The 16,433-nt window shown below is 38.8% G+C and overlaps 1 protein-coding gene and 2 long non-coding RNA genes across 3 annotated transcripts; 2 read left to right on the plus strand and 1 right to left on the minus strand.

The window, feature by feature from the left end:
- Positions 1-1,024: 1,024 nt before the first annotated feature.
- On the minus strand, positions 1,025-5,706 carry LOC116712303 (uncharacterized). Its single transcript, XR_004337496.1, has 2 exons — positions 5,517-5,706; positions 1,025-1,605 (listed from the first exon to the last, which is right to left on the minus strand). It is a non-coding gene; the product is annotated as an uncharacterized LOC116712303 (long non-coding RNA).
- On the plus strand, positions 1,365-15,899 carry f3a (coagulation factor III, tissue factor a). The gene is made up of 6 exons (XM_032552173.1): positions 1,365-1,557; positions 2,921-3,041; positions 8,610-8,803; positions 12,961-13,142; positions 13,272-13,440; positions 15,091-15,899. Exons 1-6 carry the CDS (start codon positions 1,503-1,505, stop codon positions 15,234-15,236), a joined length of 867 nt encoding a protein of 288 aa, XP_032408064.1. The 5' UTR covers positions 1,365-1,502; the 3' UTR covers positions 15,237-15,899.
- Positions 5,713-7,124, plus strand: LOC116712300 (uncharacterized). The gene is made up of 2 exons (XR_004337494.1): positions 5,713-6,212; positions 6,642-7,124. It is a non-coding gene; the product is annotated as an uncharacterized LOC116712300 (long non-coding RNA).
- Positions 15,900-16,433: the final 534 nt, after the last annotated feature.

A 16,433-nucleotide genomic window follows, 5' to 3' on the forward strand; every position in this document is an offset into this window, starting at 1 on the left:
TGAATTTTTTGATAACTAGAATCAATTGAAATGTGTTTAGAATTGTTTTTGTAGAGTGCCTTGAGATGGCATTTGTGCTGAATTCCCATTATATAAATACAATTGAATTGTATTGAAATGTTTTTGTATCTTCAAAGAGTTATTGTGGATGGTGATACTGTGGGCAGGAAAGATTTCCAGTAGCTGTAAGTCTTGCAACAAATCTGAAGAAGTCTTCAGATTGAAGACACTGTTGCTTTAAAACAGTCACATAACTGTCATAACATGCTAAAAACTCAATATGCAGGCAGCAGAGTAAATGTTCCCCAGTGTCATGTCCTGGATGACACCATCAGTTGTTGGCAAGCACTGCTTTGGTCATTTGCTTCTGCTGCTCCTCTTTAAATCTCTGTCTGGTTGAACTGGTTGGGAATGGATCATTGTCCATTTTGATTGATGGAAGAGACGGTTTGAACCTCTCTCTCCTCTCTCTCCTCTCTTTGGTCCTGCTTTGTATTCATGAAGCCTCCTGTTCAACTGGTCTGTGGTTTTGGCATCATAGTTCTGATATTGTGTAAGTTTTTGAGAGGATAACCAGCTGCTCTTGGTTATAAAAACAGTATTTCGCTGCATTACTACCGTTAAACATCATAACAAGTAAAAGGAAACTGCACAGCACCAAAAATCAGAGAAGAAACTTGTTCAACTTGTGAAGAAACATCCCCCAAAAATTATGAAAAAAGTCTGCAGGAAGAACAAATCAAAACTAATGAACTTGCACTGCTTATTTATTAAGTAAGGATTTTTTTGCGAGATTTTTAAAAGAGATTTTATGTGTACTGAGTGACACTCAGGATTATTATCTGAGTGCCAAGGAGACCCTAACCCTGAACCCTACCCCACAGATTTACTTTCACAAGTGGAGCGTTGCAGATTCCCCTATAATGCTCCACTGAACAAAAAAATATTAAAAATTGCTTCGTGTTTATTTCAAGTGCATTGAAGATAAAGACAGAAAAGAAAGGAAATCCATAATTTATAGTTGTACTATTTATGCACTCATTTTATTCTGGGCATCATTTTTCTCTGTGAACCTTGCAGTAGACTGAGTGTCGCTACAATGGCAATAAAGATTTATTTGATCTTTCTCCAACATACTGCTAACATGATTGGTGCACTAATAATAATAATAATAATAATAATAATAATAATAATAATAATAATAATAATAATAATAACGACGATTAAAGGAGAGCATTCCTTTTCCATGACATCTCTGTATTGTGCAGCAGATTACACTAATATGGATGAATCACGTAATCAGTGCAGCACGCAGCTATAAATGTAGTCTATTGACGTCATAGCCGGACAGCCCTTATTTGGTCAAACCCAGCGCCGAGCCTCAGCTCTAAAAGCGGCGCTTTCAGGTCAACTCAGTATTGTAAGAGAGAATAAAACAGGAGGAATAGCTGGATACACCCCGACAAACTGAACTGGACATTTTTCTTTTTGTATTTGACAGAATGAAGCTCCAAACATCTCTCGTCATGGTCCTCCTCTCCACACACTGCACCTCCGGTGAGTTCAGTTTGAAGATGTTTCCGATCTTTGATTCTCTGGTCAGGTCTGCGGGAAAAAGTTATTTATTGAAGTTCCAGTTAGATTTCAGGTTTGTCAAGTTGAATAAAAATGATCAGAGAGAATACTTGATCTCTCAGTGGCTTATCGTTCCACTTATGTGCTGATTTGCACATCTATATCTATATTTCTATATCTAAACTTCCGCAGTGTTAGTTTATGAACGCTATAGGTTTATATTTAAGGTGTAAATGGGATCATTTAGTTCGCTGCTTAGCAGAACGCCCTTTTTCATACATGTCCATTTAGCACGTTCTGAGTCTGTGATTGATTGGTTATGTTTATGTTTTTATCTCCGTCTTCTCTTGTGCTACGTTTTGGTCCACCGTTTTTGTAAAAGTGCTAAATATGGTTTAATAATGTAAACTTAGGCTGGGAAGCTGGCACCGTCCTTATTACCTCGGCATTAATCCTTTCATGCATGAATTATGATCCTTTGTGTCAGGATTTTTTTTTTCCAATTTTTTATTTTATTTTCTTAAGGCATAAAAAAAGGTAGGAAAATTTTTTGTAAAAAACTTTTTTTTATTTTTTTAGATGATCAATAGTAATTTTCTCCAAATACAAAGTTGTTATTTGAAAAATACATCAGTAGTATTGTTCTTTAGGAATTATCTGATGTCACAATATGTTTTTTACTTGCAAGAGTCGTCTACAGTAGAAGGAGGGACCGGGTCGGTTCTCATGCTTTTTTGTCTGTCGGCCATATTGTATTTAACAAAAATAATTTCTTGCATTTGCAGCTGATGGCCAGTAGTTGATGGTATATTTTATGATGCATTAGTGTCCACTTCAGTGGTCTGTGTGCATTTATAACATAAAAATCCACAGGAAGCACAAGAAAATGGCTTTTAGATAGCTGTAAACTTCAGTGACCTCTATGCATGAAAGGGTTAAAATAAATGCTTGATGTTAAAACTTAAATTCAGTTGAGTATATTTATATATAATTCAAAAATATTGTCTCAAGGCACTTTACTGAAAACATCAGTTCAATCCAATCACATCTCCCTTTAACTATTGAACAGTGCATGAAGTTCACTACATTATTAAAATGGTTTAAGAAGCTTTCTATCTTTGGAAACCCAGCAGATTCCATCAAGTCGCTGACCTGAAGCATTCACTCCTGGATCAGCACATAGCCAAATTAGTAATTAAATGAATAATAACAAAAACTCAATCAAAACTTTCAGTCCCATTTCCAATAAAAGATGGAATACTCATAACAAATTTTCAGCATAATGAGCAAACTAACTCCTGAAGACAAGTCTAACTTTTTATATATACAATTGTTCTACTAACAGGGGCTGCATACTCATATCCCCGGGCTCAGAATGTCACTTGGAGCTCCACCAACTTTAAAACTATCCTGAGCTGGGAACCCAAGCCATCTGCGGATTACTCATACACTGTGGAGTTTTCTGTGTAAGTACCAGAATGTTTCTGAACTTGCAGCATGTCTCGTGTTCTCTGATGATGGAGCAAACTAAATAACAATCCTCTCTACAAATATGCTCCATTACAAGAATGTTGGCCCCAGACATTTTTAGTTCAGGAGCCCTACCATAATTGGTCAGATAAAATCCCAGAAGCAGATAAATATGTATTTGTAAAGTGATATGAAGATGGAAAATAGCTTTACAAAAAGTGTATCAAGAGTTGAATAAGTCTTTATGAAATAAATATAATGCAATTTGTTAGAACTAAAACATGAATACTAAAAGTTTCACAAATATATACAGGAAAACTCTGTGTGTACTTACAAAACATCTAGTATCTGAAGAATGGATTTATAAAAACTCAAACTCCAAATAAATGAAGAAAAAAATCTCAAAAACAATCTAAGATTGAATGTCTTGCTCCCCAAAGGAGAAGAGTCTCTGGAAAATGTGAATATTTAAAGAAAATGGAGGTTAAATCCAAATTATAGTTTGGATTATATATAATTATAGTTTTAACAAATTACATTTAATGTGTTCTGCTTCTTGGTGGTGAACAATATGGGTTTAAAGTTGGATGTATTACTGATAAATGCTTATTCAAAATACCACACAGGAATATCTCAGCAATCATTAATATTATTTTAATAATATTGCTTGTACATGATGTAAATTTTGGCCATACACAGTCAAAATTAACGTCCTCATCACCTCACACTTATCCCCAGTGGGGTGGCGAGGGGTACTGGGTCTGCAGATGTCAACGGATGAGAGGCGAGGTGACCCTGGACAGGTCACCATCGCAGGGCAGCACAGAGACACACGGGACAAACAACCATGCATGCAGGAGAGCTTAGAGAGATCAATCAACCTAACAGTCAGTTGTGGAGTAGAGGTGTGCTGATTGACATTATTTGATATAGGCTGTGTTGTGAGATTTATTTGACTCATATATAATTTACGCTATTAAGAGCCTTACTGCTAAATATTATTGTACTGACTGCAGGTTTTTCAGTTGTCCTTTTGACTGAGTAACTGTGGTATTGTGCCTGCAAGTATTTTGCATGTTTTATATCTAAATTAGGTGAAGTTACTACCAGATCATCTTCTTAATTTTGCCAGATCACAAAATAACATTTATTTATATTTCGCGATCATTATCGGTGATCGGCAGTGATCGGCCCTCATGGGTGATTGGAATCGGCAGCAAAAAACCTGATTGGAGCATTCCTAATCTGGACTGTGGGAGCCAGGGCTGGCCCAAGCCTTCATTTAGTTTTGGGGCCCTAAGCGAAATTTAGTTTTGGGGCCCTCTATTTCTAGAACAAATTGCAAGGTCTCCCTCAGAAATCTTGCTAAGCCCGGCGGTCCACTGTGTTTTTTTTTTATTAAAAGATGTTAAGTAGACAGAAAATGTAAAAATATTACTGGATAATAAAGTGTAACATGAAAACATGGCCAGTGAAACAATATTTAAACCCACAACTAGTCTGAAAAACAACAAATCAAAAAATACAATTAAAATGAATATCAATTATTTTATTTTATTATTATATACTTCTGTTTAATCCAAATTAAGTCAACGGCTCCATCAGGCCCCCAGGGCTTCAGGGGCCATGAATGCTAATATTTTAACAGAGATACATAAATGTAACATTTGTTTACTGAGATTATCAATTTGATTTAATGGTTTCAGCATAAATTAAAAGATTTAAATTGTTTAACATTTAAATGTAAGATTTTAAGGAGCTGGACAGTTTACTTTGTAAAAGTTCAAAGAACAATATTCATAGTTAAATAGTTTTGTTACCATAGAAACAATCTGATGTTCTGAGTCTAATCTTTGACATTGAGTTCTGTTTGTTAACAAATACATCTTACTTAGCTACAGTTATTACTTTTTAGATCGGTCAATTAAACTACCCCCTTCTCCCAGAATTTACGAAATCCATTTTGAAATGCTGTTAGAGGTGCTGATGTTCTTAGCAGGAAGAGGGGCCCCTAAGTAAAATTCTGCTCAAACCCTGCATGATGAGTAAAATTTGCTGCATTGTGCAGCGGGACAAAGAGGAGATTTAATTTATGTGGCTTTAGTAGCTCTTCCATTTCATGTCTGTTAAGTTTTTAATAAACGCCACAGAAACTGTTTTGGTTGCCTGAGCTTTACAGTATGAGTTTTTCTGATCTCCGCACGGCCTCTTAGTCAGTCAGCATTAGTGGTTCAGCTGAACCGCTTTACCACTAAGGCACTGGCCAACTGGGACCACATGCATAAACTTTATCAGCACAGACACAGAGCCACACGCTGGGCAGTGACGTAAATACACATGCCGCACATAATTCTTTCTTTACAAAGATATATCATTCTCATTGCACACCTCTGAAAGTGCAGTAATGGGTTAAATCATAGAGTTGTGCAAGCACAGCTCTATGACCACAGCGTTGGGTTTTAAATTCTTACCCTGATGTAAAGTTCTCCAAAGAAACACGATTCCTCACAGGGGGTTGATCCATACAGGTCAGCCTGTGTCCAGTTTGAGTGAAAGGGGGAATGCAATCTGTGCTGAGGTAAACTTAAAGAGAGCAAGCAGCGACAGCCTGTGAGGCAACGCGCGGAGGCAACGCGCGGAGGCAACGCGCGGAGGCAACGCGCAGAGGCAACGCGCGGAAGCAAAGCGCGGAAGCAAAGGGCCCAAGTAAAGCCTTTTTCTCGTGCAACTTTTCTGCACCACCCTTTCTCGAAAAACCAATCAGCACTGTCCAATCAGGGCTCCACCCTGTGGCTCTGTCAGACATGGCAGAGTCACACCAATATAACAATCTTTTTTTTCCATCAACAGAACTATATGATTGGTTTAGTACAAATTCAAAAGTGTTAAATGTTTCAGTGTTAGTAGATTTTTTTGCAAAAGCAGTTAATTTTACTCTAATCGAGTCGCATTATGTAACTCTGGGCTGTATATTATTAGTAGTTAAAATCGAGTGTTAAAACAAAGTGTTTCCGTATCAAATCTAGAATTGTTAAAATGAAATCAATAAATCTTGACTTCTTAACTCTGAACTCCAGAATCTCAGGTTCCCACCAAGCCAAGCAACAGAATCCAAGTCATTTCACAACAATTTGCTTTGCACATGTCTGAGTTGTTCACCACGCTTGGTAAGTAATTTTTTTCTGAGATGGTTTATATAGCTATTATTTTGAGTTGATACCAGCCTGTATGATAGACGTCACCTTCCCCACATGGCTCGGTGTTAGCATGTTTAGCTTAGCATGTTTGTGCAGTGTAAGTGTTGGAGAAAAAAATTGAGCAGGTCAACATTGAGTCAAATTGTTGGCTAACGTAAACAGATTGGTAATAATTTTTAGTATGCTTTCCATGATCTTGAATGTTTTCATAAATACTTGTCAGATTTATCAACCTTTCTGATCCTGATTTTTTTTCTTTGAAAAACTGTAAAAGGCTTTTTCATATTGAAAGCATATTCCTCACTGATAGCAGATATAATTTATGTTGTCATTCAGTTGTTGTGCCTTCTCATATGAATTTTGCAGCATGTTTATAATGTCCATTGCCTTTTTTTCTAGATATTAAGAGCACTTTGGTTGAGGATGAATCTCCAGTCGTCAGCGTCAGTCCCTCTCGCACCCTCACCCTCCATGGCGTCTTCCAAGATTCTCCAAAAATGGTTAAGTGTTAATATCTCTGAAACTCCACATCTCTGTAATTGAGGCTTGTTGTTATAGTTATAGTAAAAATGCATTCCTTTGTTCCATTTTTCATTCTTATGTTTTTTGTTTGTTATGATCCAGAAACCAACACTGGCTGTATTACTTGTCCAGTGCAGTCAGTACCTATGAGCAGTTGGTGTTTTTGTCCCCGGCCAAGCTTCCATTTCAATTTCATACATGTTGTATTGAAGAAAAATGTATTTAGCATACTGTTTTTTGTATTGCCCATATCAGGCCTTTTGATAAGCAATATGTGAATGAAAGTGACATGTGAAACATGAACGTGTACATTATTCCACGTTGTTACATGTTTTGAAATAAATGCATCTCAGAAAATCATTGCCTCTTTATTAAATCTTTATTTTCCAAAGACTTTTTAAAAGTTCAAAGTAATAAAAAGTATATCTATTTAGTATTAATTACAAATAACTCTTATAAAGTAAAAAAAAAAATACTCTGGAAGAGTTAATATTTAAGATTTAAGACAGAGTTAGTGTTAAAAGATGAACTCAGATTTGGACAGATTTGGTATTTGACACTCTCCAAAAAGTGTTAAATTAACACTTTCTGGTGTGGACACTTTAAAAGTGTTGAAATCAAATCTGACAGAGTTAATTTGGGCCTGTTGGATTTGCTGTGTGGAAACCATGGTAACCTCTTTTCAGTAACTTCTTTAAGTGAAACAGTTCTTTAGTTGAAAGTGATTTATGGAAGAGTCTGAAAACCCTGATGAGTGAAGCAGCAGGCAGTGTCACTACGCGTCTCTTTCAATTTAATCTAATCCTGCTCACAATGGCTTTGAGTTTTACATCCATACCATGTTTTTCCCTTACCAAAAACATATCTGAAGTGTTGCTTTGATTCTTTCATTTGTTTTTGAGAAATTCTTTAATCTCCCATGGCAACCATTCAGCTGTGCAAAATGCCTCAGTGGACCTGAGTGCCTCAGCACCGCCTTCCAGATACACAGCTCTTCTTAGGAGCTACCGTTTCCAACATTCCCCCATCACTCCTCAACTCAGGTCCTTCAGACTTGCCAACAGCAACCTGATGGATCTGCAGAACTGCTGAGCTCATTATAGGAGCAACGTCTCAGTGCAGCACTGGTACAAACATTGTTAAACGGTTAATAGAGGAGCCATGTTGTGATGACTGGTGGAGTTTAAGAAAAACCTTTTTAAGAGTTTTTAAAGAGACAGAGACCCAATTTCAAGGTAAAATTCTAATTTCTTTTAGGTCATAATTTATATATAGGATTCAAGGATTCAAATATTTTTTTATTGCCATATCACCTTTGATTGTTTGTGGTTCAAAATTCAGACTCAGGTCCCAGATTAAGAAATTTAATACAGAAATAATAAATAAAGTAGTTTATGTGACATATGGACATGTACAGTATATTAAAAAGGTGTTGTGTGTGTAAATAATTTATGAGATGAAGCTGTGTTAGGTGCAGCTTAAGTTGAGTAGTCTGACGGTTGAGGAGTAGAAACCGTTTCTCAGTCCGGTGGTCTTGCTCTGGATGCTTCTCAGCCTTCTGCCTGAAGGAAGGGGCTGAACAGACTGTGTGCAGGATGGGTGGAGTCCTTCATGATGAGGAGCGCCCTCCTCCTGCTGATGTGTAGAGGTCCGAGGTGGAGCTAAGGCTGCTAAGATTAGGGTTAACTAATAGGGTTACAAAAGTGAATGGCAGTCAATACAAAGTAATGAGTTTGCATAGAAGTATCAGGATGTGTGTGTGTGTGTGCATATGTGTGGATCAGACTCATTAAAACTCTAGTACAGTTTTATTAGTAAGAAATCTTTGTTTGGTCTGTGCTGTAGGGCTGGAGGAGACAGACAGAGGAACCATCACTGCATTCGCTCCAATACCACAATGTGTGACCTGTCCGTCTCCCTGACTGAGCTCAAGTCCTGCTACTCAGCTGACATCCTGTCAGAACCTCCACTGGGAACCACATCAGATGACACAGAGTTCCCACATACCACCTCACCCAGATTCTGCCCTTACCAAGACAGTAGGTTCCTCATGTTCCCTTCAACCAGCATGATGTGTTAGAATCACAAAGACTGGCTCAGCGGAGGCGCAAGAATGACATCATCTTTATATTGAACTGATGTTATAGCAGATCTTTCATGCAGGGAGCCATCTAGAAGTTTGTCAATTTGAAATTCCTCTCCCATGTTTTTAGACCTGGCAGAGTTAATTAAGACTCAAAAAGGAATGACTGCTCATCATGTTTTTTTCTATAGACAGTAGGAACACTCCTCTGCAACTTTTCAGCAGCGTCAGGTTGTCTAAAGGAACACAGAGTGATGAAACATGAGACAGTAGTGCCTGCAGGCATGTTCTGTACTGTTCTTTAGTGTATGCTAGATCAGACACTCCCTTTTAGTTCACAGAAGAAGAAAATATGAGATTTCTTGTTTGTGTGGATGAATCTATTTCAGATAAAAGTTGTCTGATGAGACAATGGCTTTTATAATCTACTCTGCTACTATAGGTATAAAAACTTTTGTTATGAAGTTATATTAAGTCCAAAATTATTCATACCTTTAGACAGGAAATGAGACAGGTATCCCAGAGGAAAACAATAGAAAATGAGCATCATGATTTTAAAATAAAATCTATTTACCCATCCATCCATCCATCCATCCATCCATCTTCTTCCGCTTATCCGGGGTCGGGTCGCGGGGGTAGCAGCTTCAGAAGGGAGGCCCAGACTTCCCTCTCCCCGGCCACTTCTTCCAGCTCTTCCAGGGGAATCCCGAGGCGTTCCCAGGCCAGCCGAGAGACATAGTCCCTCCAGCGTGTCCTGAGTCTTCCCCGGGGCCTCCTCCCGGTGGAACTTGCCCGGAACACCTCACCAGGGAGGCGTCCAGGAGGCATCCTGACCAGATGCCAGCAGGGCCACCTCAACTGGCTCCTCTCGATGTGAAGGAGCAGCGGCTCTACTCTGAGTCCCTCCCGGATGACTGAGCTTCTCACCCTATCTCTAAGGGAGAGCCCAGCCACCCTACGGAGAAAACCCATTTCGGCCGCTTGTATCCGCGATCTCGTTCTTTCGGTCATGACCCAAAGCTCATGACCATAGATGAGGGTGGGAACGTAGATCGACCGGTAAATCGAGAGCCTTGCTTTTTGGCTCAGCTCTCTCTTCACCACGACGGACCGGTACAGCGCCCGCTTGACGGCAGACGCTGCGCCAATTCGCCTGTCGATCTCCCGCTCCCTTCTTCCCCCATTTGTGAACAAGACCCCGAGATACTTGAACTCCTCCACTTGGGGCAGGACACCCCGCCTGACCCGGAGAAGGCACTCTACCCTTTTCCGGCTCAAGACCATGGCCTCGGATTTGGAGGCACTGATCCCCATCCTGGCCGCTTCACACTCGGCTGCGAACCGCTCCAGCGAGAGCTGCAGATCACGACCTGATGAAGCCAATAGGACCATATTGTCTGCAAAAAGCAGAGATGAGATCCTAAGGCCACCAAATCTATTTACATTTTAGTCAAATATTACGTCAAACTTTGTTTAGTTCCTTATCAATAACGTATGGAAAAAGTTTATGAGCCTTTAGAAGGTTTCTTCTGGTATTTGGATGATTTATCTTTGAGGATTAACATCAAGAGCCTGGAGTGTGAATGTTTGCATTCACAGTTATCTTTAAGCTCCTTACACAGAATCCAAAAAAAGTAATACTTCCAGTCTGAAGAAACATGTTTGTCACATTAGATCTGCCAGTGGAATAAATCATGCTTTATTCTCTGTAAATGATACATGGCAGCAAACAGCAACCGAAGATGTTGTCCGTTTAAGAACAGGAGTCAGAATGTGAACCCACCTGTGGATGTGAGAGCAGCCAGAACAGATTTATGAGTGAGGCTGACTGAGAAGGTTTTCTGTTGCTTGGAAGAAGACGAACGCTGTTACGTAAAATTGGAAAAACTAACATTTGTGTAATGAGCCCAACATGGACGGCCATGTTGAGCCGTACGGAGCCCTCCAGGGGACATGGAGAATTTTTTTTCTTTTGCGTTCTCTCGCAATAATGTTCATGTAGTCAGTTCATGTGGCATAATTGAATATTGTAAGCCTTTCTTATGGGGCCATCATATTTTCTGCTATAATACAAAGCTTTCATGAGGTTTTTCCATGTATGTTAAGATCTTGTTGTGAAATATCTGAAGTTTTATATCTTTTTATTTAGGATAGAAATGCACCACAAAACTATAAACATAAAGAAATAGGAAAGAAGGAAAGTAGGAAAGAAATAAAAATATATCCAAACTATTTGGACTATTTCTGAGTTACTATCACCGGGTAATGAGTCATCTGACAGTTTTGATTATGTCTCTATTGTGTTAGTCTGAATGGTTTTAATGTGCAGTTCCATCTCAACCTTACACAAACAGACATAAACATGCAGTGAATAAATCGATTTTCAATAAATTTTTTGCACCAAAGAGTTAAGAATAAGGACTGAGTCTCTTTAAATGTGTATATATTTGAAATTTCAAATTGACCTTTGTGACTGTATACAAAATAAATAAGCAAATATTGCATATTGCGATTGAACGCAAAAATTATTGCAAGGGAATGCAAAGAAAATTTTTTCCCCATGTCCTCTAGAGCGCTGTAGAACCAAAACCTTAGAGAGTGTATTTCATTATTTATTTTGTTTATTATGCAAAAAACACAGTAGATGTCTTTCTGCTGCCATTTCTTCTAGAAATGGCAGATTTGCAGTATTTACAATTATTAATAGTTTTTCCGTCACCAAATTCACTAAAATGACCTCAGATTGAATCAGACACAGCTGGACTCTGTTTCCCTAATAGGTGAAGGCAATCGTTTTATTGGATTTTCTTTAGGAGATATCACAGTAAAGGGAGCTGAATATAAATGCACACCATGTTTTTATTTGTAAACAAAATTGAAACTCTGCATCCATTATCTTGTGCCTCAAAAGACATTAGAGAAAAGAGCAGACTCCACAGTAACACTTAGAGCCAGAACAGATGAATGAATCTTTGGACTCAACCTCCAACAGAGACACATGCAGAGACACCCGATATCCAGGGGACACAGACTCAACAGAGGCACAGCAATTCTTTGCATGGTTTTGTTGCTTTGTTGAAGCAATTTGTACCTAAAGGAGAGTTTGAACCTGGAGGTTCATATTTGTGCCTTGTCTCCATTTTTTTCTTTCTCTCCTTCTCTCTTCTTTTCCTTATAATCATTCAGTCCTTTTTCGTACACAATCTTCTGTCTAACTTAAACTTAGCTCTGGGCACATGGTTGAGTTTTATGACTCCTTGTTCCAAAGTGGCGGGCTCATCTGAGTCTGGACATCATGTCAGTCTCTGACACCTGATCAAGTCACCCCTGTCTTTCCTACGTCTCCTCCTCATCCGTCTTATTGCCACAAAATTGTGGTTCCACTGACTTTTCTCTTCCAATTTTTCCAATAATTTTGAAGTTATTGATCAGTTTTCATGTAATTTTGTCATAGTTCGTTTAATGCAGCTGTTTGGCTATTTGTTAATAAATTCTCAAACTTAACTGAAAAATGTGAAAAGTTTCTTCTGCTGGTTCTGAATTCATTCCTTCAGGAGAAAGAGATTGATAAGTTTGACTTACGATTCCAGAGATACTGGAATCGGTGACCGATTCAAGTAAAATATACTAGAATTGTATTAACAATTTCATTAATAAATTAATAATTGTATAAGGCAAACATTGAATTTTTCTCAACAATATACCATTTAATACAACATTTTAAGAAAATACACAAAGGTTTCTGGCTGTAACATGAAAGCATGTGGAAAGGGTCAAGCAGCATGGTGACCTGCAATAGAATGACAGGAAGAGCCCAGAGTCAGGGTTCAGAAAGGCTTTCATTGTAAGATGAAAAGAAACAAGTTCTGAAAATGTCGTGTTTTTAGGTTGATAAAGTTCTAGGTTCTAGCTCTAGGCAGATGTCAGGTCACTCTTTTTGGCAGTCAGACACGTGCAGCTAGAGGGCCCACACTGGAGAACCTCCAGGCTCTGCCCTCCGCTAGATCCACCACATTATCAGGTCATTCCCTCTGCTCCATTGAGTTGGCTATTAACTGGTTTTGAATATTCGACTGTCAGTAACAAACCTTCACTCTCCTATTTCCTTCACAGCTGAGATTGGGAAGCCTACCTTCAACCTAACAGTGCATGAAGACAAAAAGACCATCACCCTGCATGTGACTGACCCACTCACAGCTGTGTTTAAAGATGATCATCAGCTGAGCATCAGAGACATTTTTTCTGATGAGCTACAATACAAAGTCTTGTACCGGAAGCAGAAGAGCACTGGCACAGTGAGTGATGCCAACCATCTACGTAAAGATCTTCCACTTGTCGTCTTCAAGAATCATATGTGCAATGTACTCTTAAGTCAGGCCACATTTTTTAGCCTTTACCTAATCTCTTCCTTTTCTTCTTTTCAGAAAATGCAAATGTTCAGCTCAAGTGTGATAGAGATGACCAATCTAGATAAAGGCGAGAGCTACTGCTTCAGTGTCCAGGCCCACATTCCCAGCCGAAGGTCTGAGAAGCAGTTTGGACAGCTGAGTGCAACCAAGTGTTCTCATAATGATGAGGAGCCCATCTTAAAAGGTCACTTCCTCTGACTTCTTCATGTATTTTGTCCCTTTTGTCCCTTCATACTGAAGTTACTGATGATGTTTCAACAGACACATTCACACAAGTATCATGTCATGCATTGAAGGTTAAAAGTCACTACATCATCTGTCAGCAAAACAACTTGTGAACAACAAATAGTCCTAAAATCCAGTGTTGGTGAACTCCTGAACGTGCAATAAACTATGTGAATTCACATAATGTGCATCATGATGTATACCTTGTGAATTATTAAGAGAGACAGTGTCAGGTTTAACAGATATCAGCACCTCTGTCTCCTGAGCCAGAGGTAACTCATTAGTGTCACAGACCTAACAGCTCTAGATCAGGGGTGTTTAACTCGTTTACATTTCAGACCACATAAAGACAACGAATGTCTCAAAGTGCTGGTTGTGACATCATGTATTACAGTTCTACTTATGTGGCCCTCTAGATTGTGGAGGGCCATATAAATAAATCTGGTGGGCCAAATTTAGCCCACAGAGGCCCTGAGTTTGACATGTGATGTAGTGGAAGCTTTGATTTGTTAGAGGTTATCAAAGCTTCTTCTCAGTACTCATCATGTCATGTTGACAACAGGTACTGGTCAGGTTAATCTTCTGGTCTCTGGCATTAGTATGGACATATCAATGTTCTCCTGGGTGAAGGTGCAAATTATCTGACAGCAACATTTACAAAATAAAAAAAAAATAATTCAAAATATAGATTTTGAAGTTTTTAAAAATAAAGTTACATTTTTTGATAAGGGTAGGGTTATTGATCTATTCACAGTGGAAACCAGATGTTGAAATACACCATAATAGTAGAAACACACATTTTTTTCTCACCCTCAGAAATTCAAAGAGACCAAACTTATTTTAGGCCAGTTAGATTCACCAAAAGTATTTCTATTTGCTGAATGCCACAATACTGAGAAAGAATATCCATTTGTTCATCCATCCGTTTTCTTCCACAAGAAATTGTAGGGTAGCATCGCAGGGAGGCCCAGACTTCCCTCTCCCCCAAGGCTCCACAGAGAAGTGGAGCCTTGGGGTTCACTTCTCTGTGGGCTCCACAGAGAAGTGAACCCACAGAGAAGTGGCCTGAGACTGGCGTTCTCAGGCCAGTCGAGAAACATTGTCCCTCCAGCATGTCCTGGGTCTTCCTCTTGGTCCCAGTGCGTCCCAGTGGGACGTGCCCAGAACACCTCATCACCAGGCGTCCAGGAAGCATCCTGACCAGATGTCTGAGCCACCTCAAGTGACTCCTAGGGTCCTAGGAGTCAATGGAGGAACAAAGCCCTCCATTTCCAAGCCCTCCTTTGAATTCATTTAGATATTTTGGTTTCTATTAACATGAGCCAGTTGAAGCCATAAGTAGGCAGGATCAGAACTAACATGCAGCAGGATGTTGTGATAGTTAGGTAAGAGCAGGGCGAAGAACAGGAAGCTGTGGACTGAACCAATTAACAGCAACAATGAGTAATTTTACAAGATTAATGCCCTGAGAACATACATTACTCAGAGTCAGCAGTACTTTGGGTTCATGCTGGATACAACACAATGTTTGAAATGCTTTCTTTGTGTTTTTGTGTACTGTGAAGAAGAATGATTGTAATTGATATTTTGTATTTTCTTATCTTTGCAGTGTATTCTCCTGCTGTTATTGCTGGTGGTATTCTCTTCATCCTGCTTGTGATAGGTCTGATTATCACCATCACTGTGATCTACTGCAGCCAGAAGAGAAAAGCTCTGAAGAGCGGGGCAGAAGGATGTCCACTGCGGGACGTTTAAAGTTTCCTCCATGTTCCTGGGTACTGGGCAGAATGGTGGGTGGGGCTGAGCTGTGGGGTATCCAGCCTTCCAATGTCATACACTGGAATGATCCTACTTGAAGTTTCTGTGAAACTGCCTTACACTGTGAGACGTTTAAATGGTTGTTCTTTCAGGCTGCAGATAACATGCAGTTTGAATTCATACTGAAACTACTTCACTATAACTTCACCATTACGATTTCTATGGATCTCTTTCTTTGGTGAGCGGTACAATATATGTTTTTAAATAATTTCCGGAATAGTTGAGATGTGGGATTTCTTTTGGGCTCAGTAAAAGTTAATTTAAAACTTTATTCTAAATGAATGCACTACAAATACTTTATATCTGCTGTTTAATTTATGGAAAGTTCAGTTTGGTGGCATTTTAACCTTTTTGTTGTTAGATGTGTTTATTGTCAAAGGTTTTTAGAATATGATTGAATATGAACATTTAAAACATTTTTTATTATAATTTTTATGTGATGTTTTGAATAAAACTAATGTTATTTATGTCCAAAGTCCTGGTTTTATTTGCCATTATACAATTGGAATCCTCATCATTTGTGCAAAGTACACACAACATATGTGGATTCTGATATTCCAGTTTTATTTAAACCAATAAAGCAGAAGATTTTTACATTTAGCCTTGAAATGTCTATTTAGATGATGCTAACTGGCATTCTGGCTTGCTTCTTAAACATCCTTACATATTGCACAGCTTCATATTTTCATCATTAATGAACAGCCACTATCCTGACAACATCGCCACCTCATGGACGCCCATGAGGTGGCGATGTTGGTAGGAGTAGTAGGACCACTGAGATGACTTTTTGTTGTCATTAGATCACAAATTCATTTAACCTTTTATTTACTATAAAACTAACATGCAGCCATCCATTGTCTTCCTCTTATCTGAGATCAGTCCCAGAGCAACAGATCCAAGTTTGAATCTCAAACTTTTCTTTCCATCACACTTGTCTGCACATCCTTGCAAAATATCAGTTGTCTTCATCACATAAACTTCTTCATGCTAAGCTTGACAAACTCATCTTGACTTGTTTTCCATTCCATTGCCCCATATCCCTCTGAGTCAGTGAGCTTCTGCTTTGTGCCCACACAGTCATTTCCTGATGCTCTCTTCCATTTCAATACAATCATCATTATTCATCATTACTGA

Source organism: Xiphophorus hellerii, chromosome 21 (assembly GCF_003331165.1).
Source record: "Xiphophorus hellerii strain 12219 chromosome 21, Xiphophorus_hellerii-4.1, whole genome shotgun sequence".
Classification (NCBI taxonomy): domain Eukaryota; kingdom Metazoa; phylum Chordata; class Actinopteri; order Cyprinodontiformes; family Poeciliidae; genus Xiphophorus; species Xiphophorus hellerii.